At 40.5% G+C, this 17,140-nt stretch overlaps 3 protein-coding genes across 3 annotated transcripts; 1 reads left to right on the top strand and 2 right to left on the bottom strand.

Annotated features, from left to right (window-relative positions):
- The first annotated feature begins 47 nt into the window (after nucleotides 1–47).
- Nucleotides 48–4,562, top strand: LOC311252454 (tetraspanin-9). Its single transcript, XM_084345607.1, has 9 exons — nucleotides 48–404; nucleotides 1,587–1,633; nucleotides 1,958–2,037; nucleotides 2,156–2,347; nucleotides 2,712–2,786; nucleotides 2,894–2,995; nucleotides 3,245–3,376; nucleotides 3,917–4,000; nucleotides 4,084–4,562. The coding sequence occupies exons 3-9, from the start codon at nucleotides 1,975–1,977 to the stop codon at nucleotides 4,153–4,155; spliced, it is 720 nt and encodes a 239-aa protein (XP_084201733.1). The 5' UTR covers nucleotides 48–404; nucleotides 1,587–1,633; nucleotides 1,958–1,974; the 3' UTR covers nucleotides 4,156–4,562.
- Nucleotides 4,563–5,227: 665 nt separating this feature from the next.
- Nucleotides 5,228–9,867, bottom strand: amdhd1 (amidohydrolase domain containing 1). The gene is made up of 9 exons (XM_084345691.1): nucleotides 9,701–9,867; nucleotides 9,138–9,244; nucleotides 8,717–8,781; nucleotides 8,357–8,634; nucleotides 8,048–8,273; nucleotides 7,752–7,876; nucleotides 7,232–7,325; nucleotides 6,981–7,141; nucleotides 5,228–5,562 (listed from the first exon to the last, which is right to left on the bottom strand). Exons 1-9 carry the CDS (start codon nucleotides 9,835–9,837, stop codon nucleotides 5,457–5,459), a joined length of 1,299 nt encoding a protein of 432 aa, XP_084201817.1. The 5' UTR covers nucleotides 9,838–9,867; the 3' UTR covers nucleotides 5,228–5,456.
- Nucleotides 9,868–10,056: 189 nt separating this feature from the next.
- On the bottom strand, nucleotides 10,057–12,361 carry snrpf (small nuclear ribonucleoprotein polypeptide F). Its single transcript, XM_084346482.1, has 4 exons — nucleotides 12,221–12,361; nucleotides 11,240–11,365; nucleotides 10,711–10,775; nucleotides 10,057–10,343 (listed from the first exon to the last, which is right to left on the bottom strand). The coding sequence occupies exons 1-4, from the start codon at nucleotides 12,221–12,223 to the stop codon at nucleotides 10,277–10,279; spliced, it is 261 nt and encodes an 86-aa protein (XP_084202608.1). The 5' UTR covers nucleotides 12,224–12,361; the 3' UTR covers nucleotides 10,057–10,276.
- Nucleotides 12,362–17,140: the final 4,779 nt, after the last annotated feature.

Here is a 17,140-nt window from a genome sequence, read left to right as displayed (position 1 = left end):
CATGGGGTCCAAGTACTATTTTAACATGATATCTTTACTTTTACTGAGGAATGACTGGAGCACTTTGTCCCTCACCGCCTGTGCCTACAGCCGGTCATACTGACACAGCGCAGCAGGGTCTTTGCCCGGACGGTCCTTCTCTCTCCAGCCCGGACCGTCACGCCTCCACTCCGGGTGCTTCCTCCGCTGTGCTCCGCCCTCTCTGGAGAATCCTCCTCCTCCTCCTCCTCCTCTTCTCTCCAGCCATCGACGAAACTTCAGAGCCGACTTTTACAGTTTCCAGCCGTCGGATTAGTTTTCGTACCGAGTGCTGCCGTGAGGTGAAGCAGCGGGAGTATGTGAAGGTCTCTGCGGCTCAAACTCGAGACGTCCGCGGGAAGATGAGCTCCAGTTCGTAGCCGACGGTAGGAAACGATCCCTGCTTTTTTCCCCCTGTGTTCCCGTCTCATTTCCGAGGGCATGGACATGAAAACAATCACGGCCCGACCCCGCAGCGTTGTGATTTACGTGCCCGTGGCGAACATCGGCACGTTTTGTTGTCACTAAAGTACAAAGTTAGCGTCTTTAGCAGCGACTCCAGCGCGTCTTCTGTCCGTTTTTTAGCGCAAACTGACGTAAAAAAACCGCAAAACTGAAGTTTGGTCCAGTGACGTCACGTGGAGACGGGGGACAGAATCCGCTGTTTGTCAGATTAACGATAAAAATACAGATTTAAATGTTGTTTATGCGACTTTAACAACAAATAAATCCACTAAGACGGTTTATAGGTTTTAAATAAAAAACGTAAACTGTAATGTAGTCGTCGTCTGGCCACATGAAACAGTTTAACTGTTGCTTTATGAGTCAACGGTCATGAAAGAAGTTAAGCTAGCTGCTAAACATCAAACAACAGTTAGCTCTACTTTAAAGGGCCACTCTGTAGTTTTGGAGAAGAAATCCAAGAATTGTAATATTTGCAATAATAATGAGGTTTATTTATTTATTTAGTATTTCCATGACTGAATAGACGAGCTGTTCTCAGAGGAAAAGACTGTTTGAAGCTAGAAAGGTGGCAGGGTCCGCCACATATAAACAAAGTAAAACAGTATGAAATCATTTTTGTCCTTTAAGGTCAGTTTGTTTATTTAGTTTGTTCAGTGTTCAAAAAAATCAGTCAATCAAGATAATTCTCATATTAGTGAACTTGCTATCTTTATTAAAATATTGTTATACTCCTGAATGTACATACATTAATGATATTTTAGAAAGTAAGGTTATACTTTACAGTTAAGATTTAACTGTAAACCTGTAAAATATCCTACCTGTTACATATCTTTGTCACAAGTGTTTGATAACCACATTTGAGGGATCATTATTAAAAAACAAATGTTTGTTGTTTGTTGAAACATGATCAACAATGATGGACATTTTTTACGTCTTCACTGACTAAACAACTAATCAATTAACCAAGAAAATAATCTGCTGTTAAGTATTACTTAGTTGTAGCCCTATTTCAGTGTTAACCAACTTCATCATAGCATATATATAATAGCTTGTATACAATATACAGTGAAGTTTGAAAGTTTCTGTACACTTCTGTGTCCCAGGTTCTCCACTAGACCTTCTCCGTTCTCCTGTGTCTCCTCCTGAAGTGGTGAGTTCGTCTCCTCCTTGTTGTGATGTGATTTCAGCGTGACTCTCCATGGAGAATGAAATGTTTACACTTAGTGTGACGTAAGAGGAAACAAAGAGGTTGGTGAACTAACTACCAACGATAGATGAAATATGCTGCAAAACCCCAACCAGTTATGATGAATGACATGATTCAAGTTCATATTCGACCTTAAAGTTTGTTTATTCACAGTTTTATCCCTGCGCAATGCTTCAGTTGACTGACAAGAGAATCATCAGCTCTGATTTAAATGCATCATTAATTTAATCTTTTATTAAACTTGTTGTTTTAATTAATTTCTTTCAGTGCCCGTCGATTCAGTCATGGCTCGTGGTTGCATCTGCTGTGTCAAATACATGCTGTTCCTCTTCAACCTGCTCTTCTGGGTAATTTTCCACACACACACAAAGTTCTTTAGATGTTAACATAAATCAGTGGTGAAATCAGCAAAACAATAATCAACAAATCAGCAGGAAGTGTTTGAGTTTCCTGTGTGTGTTTCAGCTGGGCGGGTGTGGATTGTTGGGTGTCGGCGTGTGGCTGTCGGTGTCTCAGGGCAGCTTTGCCACCCTGTCGCCGTCCTTCCCGTCGCTCTCCGCCGCCAACCTCATCATCACCCTCGGCACGGTCGTCATGGTGACGGGGTTCCTGGGTTGCCTGGGTGCCATCAAGGAGAACAAGTGCCTGCTGTTGAGTGTGAGTGTACCACAATGCCCATCATGCATCACTACTTGTTGCTTTTAAATATCAGTTTAAGTCAGAGTGTACTTCTTAGTGCTGTGTTCAGGTTGTGTCGGAATTTTACATGATGGAGAAACTTTATAGTGAAGTTAAAAAGTTAATTTATATTTGTCATTACATGGTATTATTATGCTCATAACATGGAAAAAGTCAGGACCTCAACCAGGTTAATTTCTCATAATTTACATCCTAAGGGTGAAATTAAGCATATTTTTAAGTAGGGAGCTCATATTAACAATGTTTTTCATTGACATAAATGCAACATCAGTGTATCCTTCATGTTTCTGTTTAATCGTCTTTCTCGTATGATTTTCTTCAGTTTTTCATCGTTCTGTTGATCATCCTCTTGGCCGAACTTATCCTCCTCATCCTGTTCTTTGTCTACACCGACAAGGTACAACCACGCAAAGGAACATTCATATTTAATGTTCTTCTCCTACTGTATGTGAGTGTGCCTACATATCCCATGATCCACCTCTTTACTCTGTTCTTTGTTCCCAGGTGAGTGACAATGCCAGACGGGACCTGAAGGAAGGGCTGGTGCTGTACAACACAGATAACAATGCAGGCCTGAGGGATGCGTGGAACGCCATACAGGGAGAGGTAATACTACACACACATAAAGACATGTCACATTAAAATAAACTTTATTTAGGCTTGGAAAAGTACAGCGTAATATACTGACAATATGTATTTCTTGCCATTCTTCTTCTTTCATTGTTTGAGATTTTGTTTTTCATCCAGCTCCAACCTCATATCATCCCGCAATGCTCTCTGTAACCTCAGCTGTAAGCAAGTAATGTCATTTTTAGAAATAAATGACTGTTTCTGTCTCCTGTCTGTGTGCACCAGTGGCATTGTTGTGGAGTGATGAGTCACAATGACTGGTACACTGCCCTGCATGAAAACGTGGTTCCTGACCGCTGCTGCCAGCAATTTTACCAGGGCTGTGGTCGCAACGCCTCCAACGCCTTCTGGACACGGGTCAGTGTGTGTGATTGTGTCTTAAAATAGAAGTTAAAGTTGTACTCTGTGGCGAACACTATTACTGTAAATACAAAGCAAGGGTGCCCAAACTTTTTCCCTTGGACGGCCAAATCTGGAAATTAATGTTGGTCCAAAAAGGATCCCAAATTCTCTTAAATGAATGACTTCCTTCTCAAACCTTTGCTCAGAAAAATTATGAATAATTATGGATCCTATATATTTAAAAAGCATTTGTACTTCACAAAAAAATAAACAGCATAGACATCATCTTTTTTTTATGAATTTATTTTTTGCTAGAAACATCTGGTGGGCCAAATTGAATCTTTGGTCCCAAAATGTCCAACTTTTCCTTTCTAAACAAGGAGAAAAACATAAATCCTCACGCTCGGCTTCAATGAAAATGTTTGTTGTCTGTTTAATTTGACATCAGAAACAACAAAAGCAAGAGTCGTGGAGTCTGGGTTTTAAACTGGATGCCTTCTGATGTGCAGAACTCGTCTTCCTCCCTTCCTAACTAATGTTGCTGTGTGTTTTCAGGGTTGCTATGAGAAGGTGGAGGAGTGGCTGGATGACAACAAACACCTTCTGGGAACCATCGCCATGTGTGTGCTGGTCATACAGGTATGCAGCTATCTATGAGACACTTACTCAGACACTCAAGTGGCATTAGTTTAATTATTTTTGACATGTTTTTGTTTTTCCAGCTCCTTGGTATGGCTTTCTCGATGACGCTTTACCAACAGATCCACAGAGCAGGGAAGAAGTATGAAGCCTGAAGGGGATTAACAACGTCATGTTGTTATACCAGCCCGTCACATCTGTTACTCTCACCTTTTGTTTATAGGACAAACAAGACAGTTATTGTGTGCCACAACCGCCTTTTATCCCACATTTCTTCATTTATACAACCATTTATTGTTGTGAATAGTATTCAAACTAGTTTTTCTTATGGTTACCTTTTAAAAATCACATCATAATGTGTGTTTTCATGTAAAGTATTGTGTGTAGAGGATTGGTGTCTGACGAGCAGAACTGAGAACAAAGACTGAGCGGAGGAAAAGTGAGGAGAAAGGGTTGTTTTAGTTGTCTAAAGCTATGCCTGTGGAAAAATGTATTGATACATTTATATAAAACAAGTGTTGTGTACTAACATGTTCAATAAAAGCACTCTTTACAAATGTTAGGTGTACTGATAACTGACTCGTTGACCTCATTACTTTCTTTACTCTATATCTGTTTTCACCCTGACAGTCAAACACCAGCTCTTTGATTATAGCCTATAGATAAAGCAGGGTGAGCAGCAGGTCATTATAAACTTTAACATAAGGTCAGATCAATCAATAAACTGATCACTTGCGTTGTGAAGTATTTTACCTGTTTCAGAAGTGATAAAGAAATGCCTCTGTAGTCACTCAACGACTGATAGCTTGACTTTAACTGAATCCTAGTGATAAGAGGCAGAATTTAATCAACCGGTTTGTCATTTATCTAAAAACATCAGTTTCTAGGAGTTGTTGATGCTGTGAGATCCGTTACAAAATGAAGTCAGGTGTGCTCTAAGTATACTTCTTTTAAACTACAAATAAAAGAGTATACTTTTCAGTTTACTTGTATATTCTGTTGAGCTGGGATGTCAATTTTTCTGTACTCTAAGTCAGAAGTATACTTTTATAAACTAAAAGTGGGCCAATTTAGTCCCAATAAGTGTTTAAGTAGTATGCTTGAATGTAGGCCTGCATTACTAGTAGCCTGCATTGATAGTAGTGTACTTACCTACATAAAGTACACTTGAGAAATTTACTTAACTTTACTAGATAAAATAAACTTGAAGCATATTTTTTTGTAATAATTGATTCATTGGCTTTCGTCACATTTTAACAAGCAGCACAAACATTGAGTCAGTTACAGATTTGCAGGTTAATATTTATGTATAGAAACATTTTGACATTTATGGAAAGACCTGACAGACCTGTAATCATCATACGCATACAATCTCAGCTGAATACAAGCTGTAGCTGTCAGATTTGTTAATATACCGACACTAATCTGAATCGGTAAGAAATTATCTATTTTATGGTTATAAATTCATGGTTTTCTCATTATCATACACGATGTTTCCTTTAATGACAACATAGCGGATTAGCTCCTGATGTCCTCCCAGCTGGTAGATCAGATGCTCCCACCTGCAGTACAAACGTAAAGGTGAGGGTGTGTTTCACATACAGGTAATTCATTTAAACACACAGGGCATGCAGTCGTCACAAGATGAATATTGAACTGAACTTTTCTTTTTGAACTTTTCTTGATGTATAAAAGGCAATTATCAAAAGTACAAGTATAAATTAAAGCTGCAAGCAGCGATGAACTGTAGGGCAAGTTAATTAAAGTAGGAGCCATGGAAATTGGTGGAAATGGCTGCAACATCTCAACTTTGAACCAAAATGGCAAACTTCCCTTTGGACTGACGTTGTGGGTCCAAGAGGCTTTTTTGTGCGCTTGGTCACGATACTTATGCGTGCCGAAATTCGTTAGTGTATGTGCATTTAGGAGGCGGGGCTTCAAGTTTGACAAAATGGCCGCTGTGAACCAAAGTGGCCGACTTCCTGTTGGACTGAGGGTTTCGGTGCCGAGGGGTATTTTGTGCGTCTGGTCATGATACATATGTATATCGGAGGCAAAAGCTTTTGACAAGGTGTCATCATCAAGGTCTGAAGATGATTTTTAGTGAGTGTGAAGTCTGTGGCGTTAAATCTGTAGGACTAGTGAAATAAAGTAGGAGGCGTAGAAATGAAAAAAAATTTATGGGAAAAGCCATAAGGGGGCGTTAGGGGGTGCTACTGAGCTATCGTGCTGCACATGAGGGCAGTTGTAGTATCGAATTAACGTACTCATGTGTAACGAGCTATGGGCCAAATCTGGTGACCCATGACTCATGCAGCCAGTGTAGTTACATGATCCCAACATGATTTTGAGTCTATTGATCACATGACCTGGAAGCTATTGAGCTAACATGCTAATATTTACATATAAAAATTAATAAAAATTAAAGCTGCAAGCAGCGATGAACGGCCCTCGCAGTCTTTTTAAACATTTTTGAATTGCTCATAATGCAAACCCTTATTTGTCACTGACCCACGTATATACTGTATAATATGGGTTAAACAATTATCACATCTGATGTTCTGATATTCAGCACTTTTCCAATTGTGCAAATCATTGTTTTGTTTTTGTTGTTTTTTATCTGATTGCTGATCAAAAAAAAAATTAAATATGCTGTACTTTGGCTCAGATGCAGCATGTGTTCTGCAAAGTAACTAGTAACTATAGTTATCAAATAAATGTAGTTGCAGTACAATTACTTCAAAAGTGTACTCAAGTAACTTGTACTCAAGTAAATGTACTTGGTTACATTCCATCACTGATTACTTTTCACCAGTGGCTGAACCCTGTATGGTTTTCCACTCACTGCATCTCTATCTTACCATGATAAATGCAGCTGACTTTTATCAATGATCATCTAATAATAAAAATATAATTTTATAGATCCAGATATATTCTCTTCTCCGTGTACATCTTAACATCTTTTCCCGTCCTGATTTACCGTGTGGTGTTGAGGATGAGCAGGTCTCCATGTTTGTTGACCTCCAGGGAGCCGTGTGTGTGGGAGCGCCCGAGGGCGTAGGCAGCGTTGATGGTGGCCGCGGCCAGAGCCTCCGGCATGGACATCCTCATGTTGACACAGGCCAGGTGCATGACGATAGGCTGAAGGAGGTGGATAGGACAGAGACGAGGGGTGAGTCCATCATGCAAAACTCCTCTGCGTCAACTGTAAACCTCTCGTGTTGTACTCACCATGGAGCAGCAGTAGGCGTTGGGGTTGAAGTCGCTGCCGAGGGCAACAATTACCCCGGCGTCCAACATGTCTCTGGCCCGAGGCTGCGGCAGCCTGAACACACACACATTATTAGACAACTCACAGCTGTGAGGGGTGTATGAGTATGTGTGTGTGTCTTGCACAGTCATGGAGGAAGTATTCAGGCTCTTTACTTACATAATATCTCACTGTTAAAAAACTCCATTACAAGTAAAAGTCCTGCATGGAAAATCTTACTTAAGTGGCAATGTCTCAGCATAATCAGGAGAATGTACTTCAAGTTTTAAAGGTAAAATGTCCACTGTGACTGACTAAGTATTATAAAATTTGAATACTTTTGAATCCAAAAATAAGTAGCTAAGTAACTCAAGCTGTCACATAATTGTAGTAAAGTAAAAAGTAGAGTATTTCCCTCTGACATGAAGTGGAAGTGGAAGAATAAAGTGGCACGAAAACATAAATGTACTTAGTTACAATCCACCTCTGGTGTTACAGTACCGTAGGATGTAGGCTGTGGTTGGCAGAAGGACGGCAGCCGTTCTTGCTGTTGCCATGGCAGCGATCCCCTCGTCTGTGACCTCCTCCAGGTGACTGATGGCTAAAGCTCCGAGCTCTGCACCCAACTGACAAACACAGGTTATCAAGATTATGATCAATGACTAAAAATCGCTTCAATGTCCTGATGAAACAATTTTTTATTTATTTTTTTTTCAATTTCAGCTTATTAGCTTAATTCCACCGCTCCCCCCAAGTGGCCAAAAAACAGTAAAGACAGCTTCAGGAGATGGTGATACCTGAGCAGAGTTCATGGGATGAAGCTCGTCTCCGTGGAAGTTGATGTTGAGGCCCATGTCTTTACCGGCCTGCAGGATGGAGCGAGTGGAGCTGAGGTCAAACACTCCCTGCTCACAGAACACGTCGATGTTGTCGACTCTCAGACTCCCAGCAGACATCTGTTGTTTCAGACGGGGCAGCTGAACCTGCAGGATGTCCTTTGTGGCCTCTGCAACTGTCTTCCCCCTGGACAAGGGACAGAGAAGGACAGTAAGGATTCATATTCAGGATGTGATGTGAGATTAGATCACATTGAGGTCGGTGCATACTTTGGTACTGCGTGGGCTCCACAGTAGGTGGAGGAGACGTTGATGGGCAGGGTGCGTCTGGCCTCCTCGATCACCTCCAGCATCTTGAGCTCAGTCTGCAGCTCCAGGCCGTATCCGCTCTTACACTCCACCAGGGTCGTGCCGGCTCGCTGCATCCGCGTCAACCTGCTGCTGAGGGAGGCCAGCAGCTCAGAGGAGCTGGCTGCTCGAGTGTGCTGCACCGTGAAGTGGATCCCTCCACCGGCCCGGTGCACGTCCATGTAGGTGGCACCTGCCAGCTGTAGAAAAAAAAAACATTCATTGCATTTGGCTGCAGTTGCAGAAGCAGGGTAAAGAAAGAGAGGGTCAGAGTATACTTACCTTCATTGCAAATTCATGCACCCTGTCACCAGCCCAGACCGGATGGGTGTGGGCATCAACCAACCCTGAAACAAGAAGGTTCTTGAGATGGTAATCACTGATAGTATGTTATTGTGAATACAGTCCAAAAGTACAGTTCGCATGCAGCCCTTTGTTGAGTTAATGTGCAAAAACTGGAGATATACTGATTGTGAAATGATTTTTGAAAAACAATATAATTCATCTTTTTGTGCCAGGGAAGGGTTTAACTTATTACTTATTATTTCTTGTTCTGCTGATGGTAGGGATATCAACAGCGAAAAAGCATCGACCCCTACGATCAGTGATTGTCATCTAACTTGCTGACAGCACTCGATGAAGCAAATACAGGTCGATAAATCAGTGCATACTTGGCAAAAACCATTACCCAGCTGTTACTCACCAGGCAGGACACACATTCCTGTAGCATCAATCACTCTCTCAAAGGATGCCTCTGGATACTGAGCTCTGATGGTTTCAGCAGGCCCCACAGCTTCAATCAGCCCATCACTGGATTTAGAAATGTGTTGGTTTAATGTAAACATTCACTGATCCTACCGTTTGTCTGAATAAACAGATTCTGTACAGAAACTTTAAAGTAAAGTTGTCAGATAAATGTGGTGGAGTACAAAGAGCAGTATTTCCCTCTGAGGTTGAGTCGAATAGGAAGTATAACATAGTATAAAATGGAAAATACCTCAAAATTGCAATAATGGATGTACTTTTCAAGTACTGCTGGGTGTAATACATCACCACAGCCTGTAGGTGTTACCACTGTGCATTTACATGAGAAGATCAGAACAGTGCTGACACTCTGTGCAGGTACGAAAGGCAGATACATCAAAACTAAAGATACGAGTCACATGTATTCACTAATTCAGACTCTGGCCTGCTAGTCACGCTGAGCATGAAGTAATCTCAGGTGACTGTTAATGTTCAGTCTAATTTGTGGTGTCGGACACTTACCTTCCTATCACTACGCTCCCATTTTCAATCACACAAAGATTTTGCATCCCATGTTTGGTCATGTACTTCTCTCCGTTGCTGCAGATCAGAACCACCTGCTTGGCGTTCTTCACCAGGAGTCTGTAGCTACCGGACATTTTGATTCATCCAAAGCAGAGACACTTACTTCTGACTGACTGGGTTTCAACTAGTTTGGGAACAAGGCAAATATTTGCCCAGGAGAGCAGAGTTTAAAGTGCACAGAGAGGGGCGGCGCTTCTGCCACAGACATTTAACTGGTGAATCTTTTGCTGTCATCTAAGAGGAATTTGTGCAACTTTGGTTAGATGCAAAACAATCACAACAAAACAAGCAGGTTTAAGAAAGGGTATAATCATTTATTGTGTCTGTATCACAATGTTACAACATAAAATTGGTCTTATACAGTAAAAAAAAAAAAAAGCTTGAAAAATAACCAGAAAAAAACCCTCAAGCGTTCATTTGTTTCACATGGTGAAAACACAAACACACATCAACTCAACTACGAGGTACAATCACACTCAGACAGATCAACAGGACGGGTCCTCTTCGCCAACATCACTCCCTCATCTCTCCGTCTTCTTCCTCTTCTTCTACACCTCTGATGTACAAAACGTTATTGCACCTGTGGGTAGGAAACACAGTTAGCGCACACACTACTGACACAACGGGCTGCAGGGAAAAGACAAAACACAACTGGTCGATTATCTAGTGCTCCTCTGCTTCAACCATGGATTTCTTTTGAAACTGACATTAATTATTAACATGTAAGTTAAGGTGGTTATGAATCTTTAAACTTTCTCTTCTTCAAACGAATCTGATGCTGTTTGTTCAGACAGATTTGGCGTGATGCTTCCCTGGAAAAATCCCCAAAAATATATCATGATCTTATTTTAGATAACCTTCTTTTAAAAGCAGTAAATCTAAACTTAAATAATCAAATACAGAAGCCTCTACTGAACTAGTTAACATGTTTTAGGTTCACGTCATACCTGATTAGCACTTCACCAAGATGACCCGCCAACGCTCCATCCACATACTCTTCTGTGTTTGCCAGCTGTTGGGGAAAAATGTAAATATAAAAAGGTGGGAAACACTGATTGAGATTCTCACCAGTTTCTAACATTTTATAGCCCAAACAACCAATCGAGAAAATAATCAACAGTTTAATTGAAAATGAAAATAATCAACAGTTGCAGTCTTCATCTTTTTTTCTTTTAAGGTCAGACTGTGTGGGCACTGCTGCAAACACTCATGTTTTCTCTTTTCCACCCATTAACTTGTATTTTTGTCTTGTAATAAAGGGAGGATTGTTTGAACAATTCAAAGTCATCACAGAGGGAATAACAAGTCACAATGTTAATCTAACTTTTATGTTTGATTTACTCTTGGATCAATAATAAGAATGTGAGTAAAAGTTTCTAATGCTATACATACAATATAACACAATATTTAACCCACATGTTAGGGTTTATATATAACATTCATGTTGGGACAAGGCATACAATAAATAATTCTCACCTGCATATTCATGTACCCATCCACAGACACCAGGTAGCCCTTGTACTCCATACCCCACTTCAGCTTCACCATCACTGGCTTTCCTGTCAGGCCGTTCAGGAATGGCTTCGGGTTCAGAGGTAAACTCTGTGGAGAAAAGATGAGGCAGGTTATTATACACATCTTAACTATACTGACCTTTGGTTACATTAGATAACTACACATATTGTGACAGCATCTGCCAACTTTACCCAGGGCATTACTAACAGCTGCAAAATATGTTGTTGGTTTAGGAAATAATCAACAAATATCAAAGGACAACATGTTTCTAGTTACCTTTTCTGATATATAATGATATGATAACAAGATGTGTTTTGTGCATGGCTGTGCAACGCTAGGTAAACCAATTACGTTGTGTCTCTCTTTATTTTTAGTGTTGTGATTGAATATATACCCAACTAAAAGTGGCTTTTGGTGTATTTTAGAATACATGATAAATTATACACCTATGTTTGTACTATTTTGTTGACTGTATAGTTTTCAGCAAAATGAGGTCAATGAGCCTCCGTGTGTCCAAACCAGACAATCAAAACAAGCAGCTGTCTCTGCAGGTAGAGATGAGAAGCTGGGGGTTTATGTGGAGCAAGTTCTGCGGAGTTTAAACCGTACTGATTACCAATTAGCTTAAGCTAGCTAAATTAGAGGGTTTTTGAATGGAGTTTGGCGTGCCTAACTTAATCGGGCACACTTTTAACCATAAATGACAGGATGCACAATACTCAACGTATAACCAAACAAGGAAATACATTTCACATTTTACTCTGCCTGTGCGCATAAATGTGAGGGATTCATTTAGTCACTTGCACTAAATCATATGAATGAAAAGCTAACGTAGCTAATGCTAACTAGCAAAAACGGCTACTATCTTGGCGCGGTGAAAACGTAAACAAGCCCACAAAACACCTCATGAGTCGATAGCAGACATTAACGAGGTATACTCACCATGTCGGCTGTGTTTAATCCTGTCTGTGAATTAGTAGATTTGATAACTTGTCGTCACAATAACGTTTGCACTTCGCAGACCAGCACACGCTTTACCGCCGAGCAGGAAGTAGAAACACTCTGACCCCAGAGGAGCCTTCATGTTTTCACACACCGCCCCCTGACGGTGGGAGGTGGTACTGCATGTAGGTCACTGAGGATGAGAAGTTACTGAAAGTCTCTTATTTTCAGAAAATTGTGTTTATATAATACTGAATTACAAAAATTAAAAGCATGTAATATAATCTGGAAAGTGTAATCAAAGTATTAAAAGTACTCAATGCAGAAAAATGTGACTCTTATACTATTATATATTATATAATTAAAAAAAACACAAAGAGATGCCAAAACAACCACAATGCGATGCCAAATGACTATAGAGGTGAAAATCAACAAAAAAAGGGATGTAAAATGATCATAAAGAGACAAAAACTAATCTGAAAGAAGCATAAAAGCATAGAAGCATAAACTGTTAATTCAAGGCATACTTTATCAATAAGTGCTTTTCTGAGCCAGAGAACCTGTTATCTTAAAACATTTTTCCCTAGACTTCCTCATGAGTGTCATTATTTCTAATCAGTGTCCTCCAAACAATATATCCAGCCTCAAATTGCACATACAAGCTTTGAGTACTCTGGGAGGTGATGGCAATTAATGATCAAAGTAGTGACCCACACAGAGTTTAAAAGCCTGCCAACTCCCCTCCAGTGAGTATGAACTGAATAAGCCTCTCGGATGTGAGGTGAAACGTCTTCAAGAAACTGAAACAAGTCCAGTTGACCTTATGTTACTTTATGACGTGTATGTTCCCTCTTGCAGCATAATAACATGCTTGAAAGGACATTATCTGTTAACATGTGTCATCCAAGGTGAATTAATTCCTATATTGTTTCTTCTGAACTATATCCAGCATCACTGTCAATCTCTGTGTGTCCTGATTTGAACTACACTGTCCTCTATAGGATATTTCACTTTAATACGACCCTTGCCAGAGAATTATTCAGTAATTAAAAACTTTGACCTGTTTTGGAGCAAGAAGTGAACTGACTGTCATATCTGGGTCGTGCTGGCTCTCTGTCTGGGCAGCTATTTCTCTCCAGGCACAAACAGTCTGAATATTTCACTCATTTCTCGGCGCTGAAGCGTTCAACTGTTACTAAAGCATCTGACAAGTTCAGACCTGATACTCTGAATAAAACTAACATCTGATTTCCTACAGTAAAGGGATGGGTTCTGTCAGAAAAATTCCTCTGAAATTGCACCAGCGCTCTCTTTGCATGTTTGAAATACTCGTGTCCTTACATCATTTAGCCTATTTTTCTTCCCTCTCCTTTTGAGCTGCCCTCCGTGTAATTAACCGATCCGTCAGTCAGTCACGGTGTCAGTTGTGGCATGATAACAATGTGTGAGTGTGGGTGTGTGCGTGTCGGTGTACGTTGGGAGCGAGGGCAGGGCCGGCGGGGTGGCCAGGGGTGGCACTGGCCCCTCCTGGAAAACCAATCCACCAGTGACCCTCGCACCAGAAGACAATATGTAAGTGACTTGTTAGTGTCAGAGCCTCCGTGTGCAGTGACTGTTAACATTTCTTGCTGGAAAGTCAATTAAATAATCACAAAGAGACACGGGATGATCATAAAGAGATGAAACGTGAACTCTAAGAGACGGAAAATGATCTTAAAGAGAAACAAACCAGTTACAAAGAGACATAAAATGACTACAGTGTGTTGCTAAATGACTACAGAGGTGCAAATCAACCACTCAGAGATGCAAAATGACTACAGAGACATCAAACATCCACAAAGAGACAGAAATGACCAAAAAAGAAATATCAAATGGCCTCAAGAGAAGCAACATGACTATGAAAGATGTCAAAAGACGATACAAAATGTCTAAGAAGAGACGTCAAACAACAACAGAAATGCAAAACAACCACAAAAAAAACAGAAACAAACTATAAAAAGACAAGAATCTAAACACAAAGAGACACAACATGACTACAAAGAGACAAACAACCATAGAGAGTCCATAAATGACCACTGAGAGATATATAATGACTACAAAGTGACGACAAATGACCACAAAAAGGCAGAAAATGGCTGTGAAGACACTGATAAAGACTACAAAGACACCAGACTTTGTAGTCTGGAAAAGGACCACAAAGAAAGACCACAAAGAAAGACAAAATAATCTCAACGAAACCTAAAATGAACACAAATAGATGCCAAACGCCCACAAGAAGACAGCAAATGACCACAAAGGGACAGTAAAATGACTACAAAGAGACATATAAAGACAGCCTCAGTGTCTGTAGACGGGTCTGTCTATCCTCTGGTTGATAAGTGAAACAGCCTGAGTGAAAGAAAAAAAAAAGAAAAGCTGTCTGCTGCAGCTTTTAACTTGTTGGTATCATCGTTTGGAGGAAGACGGCTTTGTTGAAGAGGCCAGTCAGATCATTCCAGTCTGATGCCAAACAGCCCTTTGAAGTCTGCGGGCAGCTGAGAGCCGCCTGGTGTAGCTAAGTTAACAGTGAATGAGCCTGTGGAGTGGATGAGCTGCAGGAAGTGTAAAGCATGAGACTCATGAACCTCCCCGACTGTGTGGAAACATCCACTGTTTGACAGTCGAAAGAGATTTTAACATCGTTCTGAAGACTGATCCACCAGCTCGTCCCCGGCTGAAGCATCTCAACAACCACTGGATGAACCAGAATAAGTTCGGCCCTCCCCAGGATGAATTGTAATAACCTCTGACTGCTCCGGTTGGCAGCCGGTTAGCTTAGCTTAGCGTAAACGTTGACTCAAAAGCATTTAAACCTCTGAGAAAGGCAGTACTTTTTCACGTTCACAAGACGTGCTACCAGTGACTGATCCAGGACAGAGAGAACAAAGTGAACAGGTGAGATAGTTTCATTTGGCTCACTGCTTATTGGACACGGGTCAGATGCCCAGAAAGCAGGTCATGGTCCGATTACACAGCAGACAGAGAAGCCAAAGCCATGCTGTGTTCAGTGGAGCTTGACCCAAAATGGGCCGGAGTGGAAAGAACAGTTTTCCAACATCGGTTTCCACAAATGTTTTTTTTTTTTTGTACCATTGCTGAGCACAGGGGGGCACCCTGCAGCCTGGTCACTGTTTCCTCATCCAGGCGGGCTGCAGCACAAGCTGGAGTTTGTAATCTGAGTTGTGGTTCTTCCAAGAGTTCATTCTCAGATATAAATGCCTCCATCCCGTCCCTCTTTTCTTTTTATAGTCTATTAAAGCGGTCATTGTTTGGAGTAGACGACCAAGGCAGAATCAAAAAGCTTGCAGTTTATCGGCTCGCATATTTCACTGGTTTTGTAAAGACACCAACAATGTCGTCAACAAAGGCCGCGGCCGGGTTCAGCCGAGCAGCCAATCGGTGTAATTCGAAGTGCGTCAGCGGCTCATCCGCCGTCACTTTCTCCGTCCAGAGCCAATTAGTCAGAAATGTGGATATGAGCGCTCGTTTACGCCCCGTATCAGCTTTTCATCAGGCTCCACGTGGTCTGTTCAGGGGGTCCCAGCTTCAGTCGTGTCGTGGTATTAATATGAAGTACTGGGATATTTACTCAAGTAATGAACCTGAGGAGCTAAAAAGGAAACTGTTTACTGCTCGATGCCATTTCAGAGGGAAATTTAGTTTTTTTAATGCACCACAGCTGTAACAGTCACACTGATGATTCATTTATTACATTCAGAAAGGTTTAATCAGTATTTTGGATGTTAAAACTAAAGTGTGCAGCTAGACGTGTGTAGCTGCAGCCCAAAAAAATTAAAGGAACAGTTCACCCCAACATTAAAAACTCACCCTCATGCTGATGAAAGAAAACAAACATAAAAAGGCTCCAGACAGCTCGATCAACATAATCTAAGGTAGATAATGACTGAATTTTCTTTTTCTTTTTTGGGTGAACTGTTCCTTTAAAATGCTTTCTTTAACTGTCATACTTTAAATACATTTTGCTGAGGATACTTGTGTACTTTTACTTGAGTAAGACTCAATGAATAACTCTTACTGTGAATATTTGTATTGTTATAAAAACTTCTTCCTTCTTCCAGTTTCTTCCAGATGTCAGCGGTCAAATGTCACTAAAAGTAACTAAATACATTTACTCAAGTACTGTACTAAAGTGCAGTTCTGAGGTACTTTATTATGTAAATGGAGTACTTGTACTTTTGATACTTGAGAACATTTAATATGAGAAGACTTTAACTTTGACTTTCACTTCTACCAAAGTAATATTTTAGGACTACATCATTACTTTTACTCAAGTAGGACCTGAGTACCACTACATTTGTTTGCCATCTTAAGTTACTTATTACTTTGCAGACAGCACGCTGCATCAGAGTCAGTCAGAGTCGGTTTAAATTAATTTGTTTTATTTTCTGATCACCAGAAACATCTGAATATTGGCTGTAGATATGTGTATAATGTGCTTTTACTTATTCTTTCGACACTTGAATACATTTCATATCAGATATTTTAAGACTTTTAATCAAATACTCTTTGTATGGGTAACTTTCATGTATAACAAAGTCATATTAAAGCTGTTTTTAAACTTTACATACAACTGGATATCTTAATCTATAAAAAAAACACATGATCTATATTTTGTATCAGTAATCTGATCAGCAAAGTAACTTGTTATATTGTCAAAAAATGCAAGATATTCCTCTGAATTGGAGTGAAATAAAAGTATAAAGTAGCAGAAAATGTAAATACTCAGATAAAGTAAAAGTACTTCCCCACACGACTCGAGTACATGTACTTAGTTACTTCTCCTGCCTCCCTGGCAGCGCTGCACTGAACTGGAATGTTCCTTTAAGTCAGAGAAAAATGTGGAGGAGAGGCGGAGCCGCT

This window comes from Pagrus pagrus (assembly GCF_965226575.1).
Source record: "Pagrus pagrus genome assembly, chromosome: 23".
NCBI classification, from domain to species: domain Eukaryota; kingdom Metazoa; phylum Chordata; class Actinopteri; order Spariformes; family Sparidae; genus Pagrus; species Pagrus pagrus.
The sequence above is the reverse complement of the archived record's forward strand: the minus strand, read 5'-3'. Positions and strand labels throughout refer to the sequence as shown.

Coding starts and splice junctions, on each gene's coding strand:
- amdhd1 (XM_084345691.1), bottom strand. CDS start 9,837: ATGTCCGGTAGCTACAGACTCCTGGTGAAGAACGCCAAGCAGGTGGTT. Junction 8,635..8,716: donor TGCATGAATTTGCAATGAAG/GTAAGTATACTC, acceptor TTTTTTCTACAG/CTGGCAGGTGCCACCTACAT. Junction 7,326..7,751: donor ACCACAGCCTACATCCTACG/GTACTGTAACAC, acceptor GTGTGTGTTCAG/GCTGCCGCAGCCTCGGGCCA.
- snrpf (XM_084346482.1), bottom strand. Junction 10,776..11,239: donor ATGGGTACATGAATATGCAG/GTGAGAATTATT, acceptor TTTCCCCAACAG/CTGGCAAACACAGAAGAGTA. Junction 10,344..10,710: donor CTTGGTGAAGTGCTAATCAG/GTATGACGTGAA, acceptor TCCTACCCACAG/GTGCAATAACGTTTTGTACA.
- LOC311252454 (XM_084345607.1), top strand. CDS start 1,975: ATGGCTCGTGGTTGCATCTGCTGTGTCAAATACATGCTGTTCCTCTTC. Junction 2,787..2,893: donor TCTTTGTCTACACCGACAAG/GTACAACCACGC, acceptor CTTTGTTCCCAG/GTGAGTGACAATGCCAGACG. Junction 2,996..3,244: donor GGAACGCCATACAGGGAGAG/GTAATACTACAC, acceptor TGTGTGCACCAG/TGGCATTGTTGTGGAGTGAT.